General features: G+C 50.6%; 1 protein-coding gene across 1 annotated transcript in view; it reads right to left on the bottom strand.

Moving 5' to 3' along the window:
• Positions 1 to 803, bottom strand: part of LOC108791208 (dual 3',5'-cyclic-AMP and -GMP phosphodiesterase 11A-like) — a 63688-nt gene extending 62885 nt beyond the window's left edge. The window contains exon 1 of the mRNA XM_018561615.1: positions 30 to 803. Coding sequence (XP_018417117.1) covers positions 30 to 803 — 774 coding nt within the window. The remainder of the gene's footprint in view (positions 1 to 29) is intronic.
• Between the last annotated feature and the right edge of the window lie 403 nt (positions 804 to 1206).

The raw sequence follows: 1206 nt of genomic DNA, 5'->3' as shown, positions 1-1206 counted from the left end.
AACGCATCAAGTGCGGAAAATTGACCTACCTGGTAAGCATCTGGGATATTGACTGTCTCTCCATGCTCAGCAACATAACCGATGATTCCCTTTCCCCAGGGCACCTGGACTTCATTGGAGTTATCCATTCTGTAGGAAGGCAGCAGAGTGGTCCCTGCATGCACATCAAAGAACTTTGAGACCAAACTCTTCTTGTTGGCAGTCCCTTCAACCAAGAACAAAGAGCACCGGTCAGCGTCCACCATGATGCACACAAAGATCAAGATCTTATAGCAAAGACTGCTGAGGTTAAGTTCGTTGGATATGTCCTTCACTAACTCCAAGAAGAACTCCCTCTCATTGTTCTCCTTCAGGTAGTACTTGTAGTCAATGGCAGTGGATGGGTATTGGGGTATGTTGACCCTGGATTCCAACAGTGCGCTGAGGATGTGAGCAGTGGAGGGTGGAAGAGAACTAGCCTTTCTGAGCAATGCTCTTCTCCTCATGCTGGTCAAGGGCTCCTGGGCTCTGGAGTTGACATGCTCATCATAGGTCCTATTGATATTAATGGCCTTGGACCTGGCAAAACTTTTCCTCAGCTCCTTTTGGGATGCTCTCCTCTGCAACCCTTCCCCTCGAGTGCCCCAAGAGTCCTTGTTCTTCTCATCAGTGCTGGAGCTGGGCGTCTTGGTTAGCTGGTTCCTCTTCAGCCACTTCTCCACCATGTGGTGCTTGCCTTTTCTGATCAGGTAATCCTCAAACAGGTCGGGATGGCTGTCCAAAAAACTTTCCACTTTGGAGAAGTCCAGCGCTGGGTCTGACATCTCGGAAAGATCAGCTCCTCTCCTCTTGGATGAAGGTTGAATGCTGGTGCCAGCGCTGAGCTCTGGTCCTCAAGTTTGTAGAAGCATGGTGTGTGGAATGCAGCTCCCTGTGCACCTGCTACTTCCCAGTCACTGCCGTCCGCTGGGGATTCCCTCACTCTTCTAGTTCTGCAGCAGCTTGACAATGAATGGGGACAGCAATGCTGGAAGGAAGACTTCTTCACTGCTTTGCACCTTGCTGTGTCTCTACTATGAAATGACAGCTGAGCGGATGCAATGATGATGATGATGATGATCCTGGGAAGCCCAGTCGGTGTTCTCCCTGCGCTTGCAAAGATAGACTGAAACAGCACAGCGCTGCTATAGGTGTCACCCAGCAGCCACAGGAACCTCCCAGTGACGC

The sequence above is a fragment of the Nanorana parkeri genome, unplaced genomic scaffold (assembly GCF_000935625.1).
Source record: "Nanorana parkeri isolate BGI_ZX_2015 unplaced genomic scaffold, ASM93562v1 scaffold534, whole genome shotgun sequence".
Taxonomy (NCBI): Eukaryota; Metazoa; Chordata; class Amphibia; order Anura; family Dicroglossidae; genus Nanorana; species Nanorana parkeri.
Note: the sequence above shows the minus strand (reverse complement) of the source record. Positions and strands in the feature narration are given on the sequence as shown.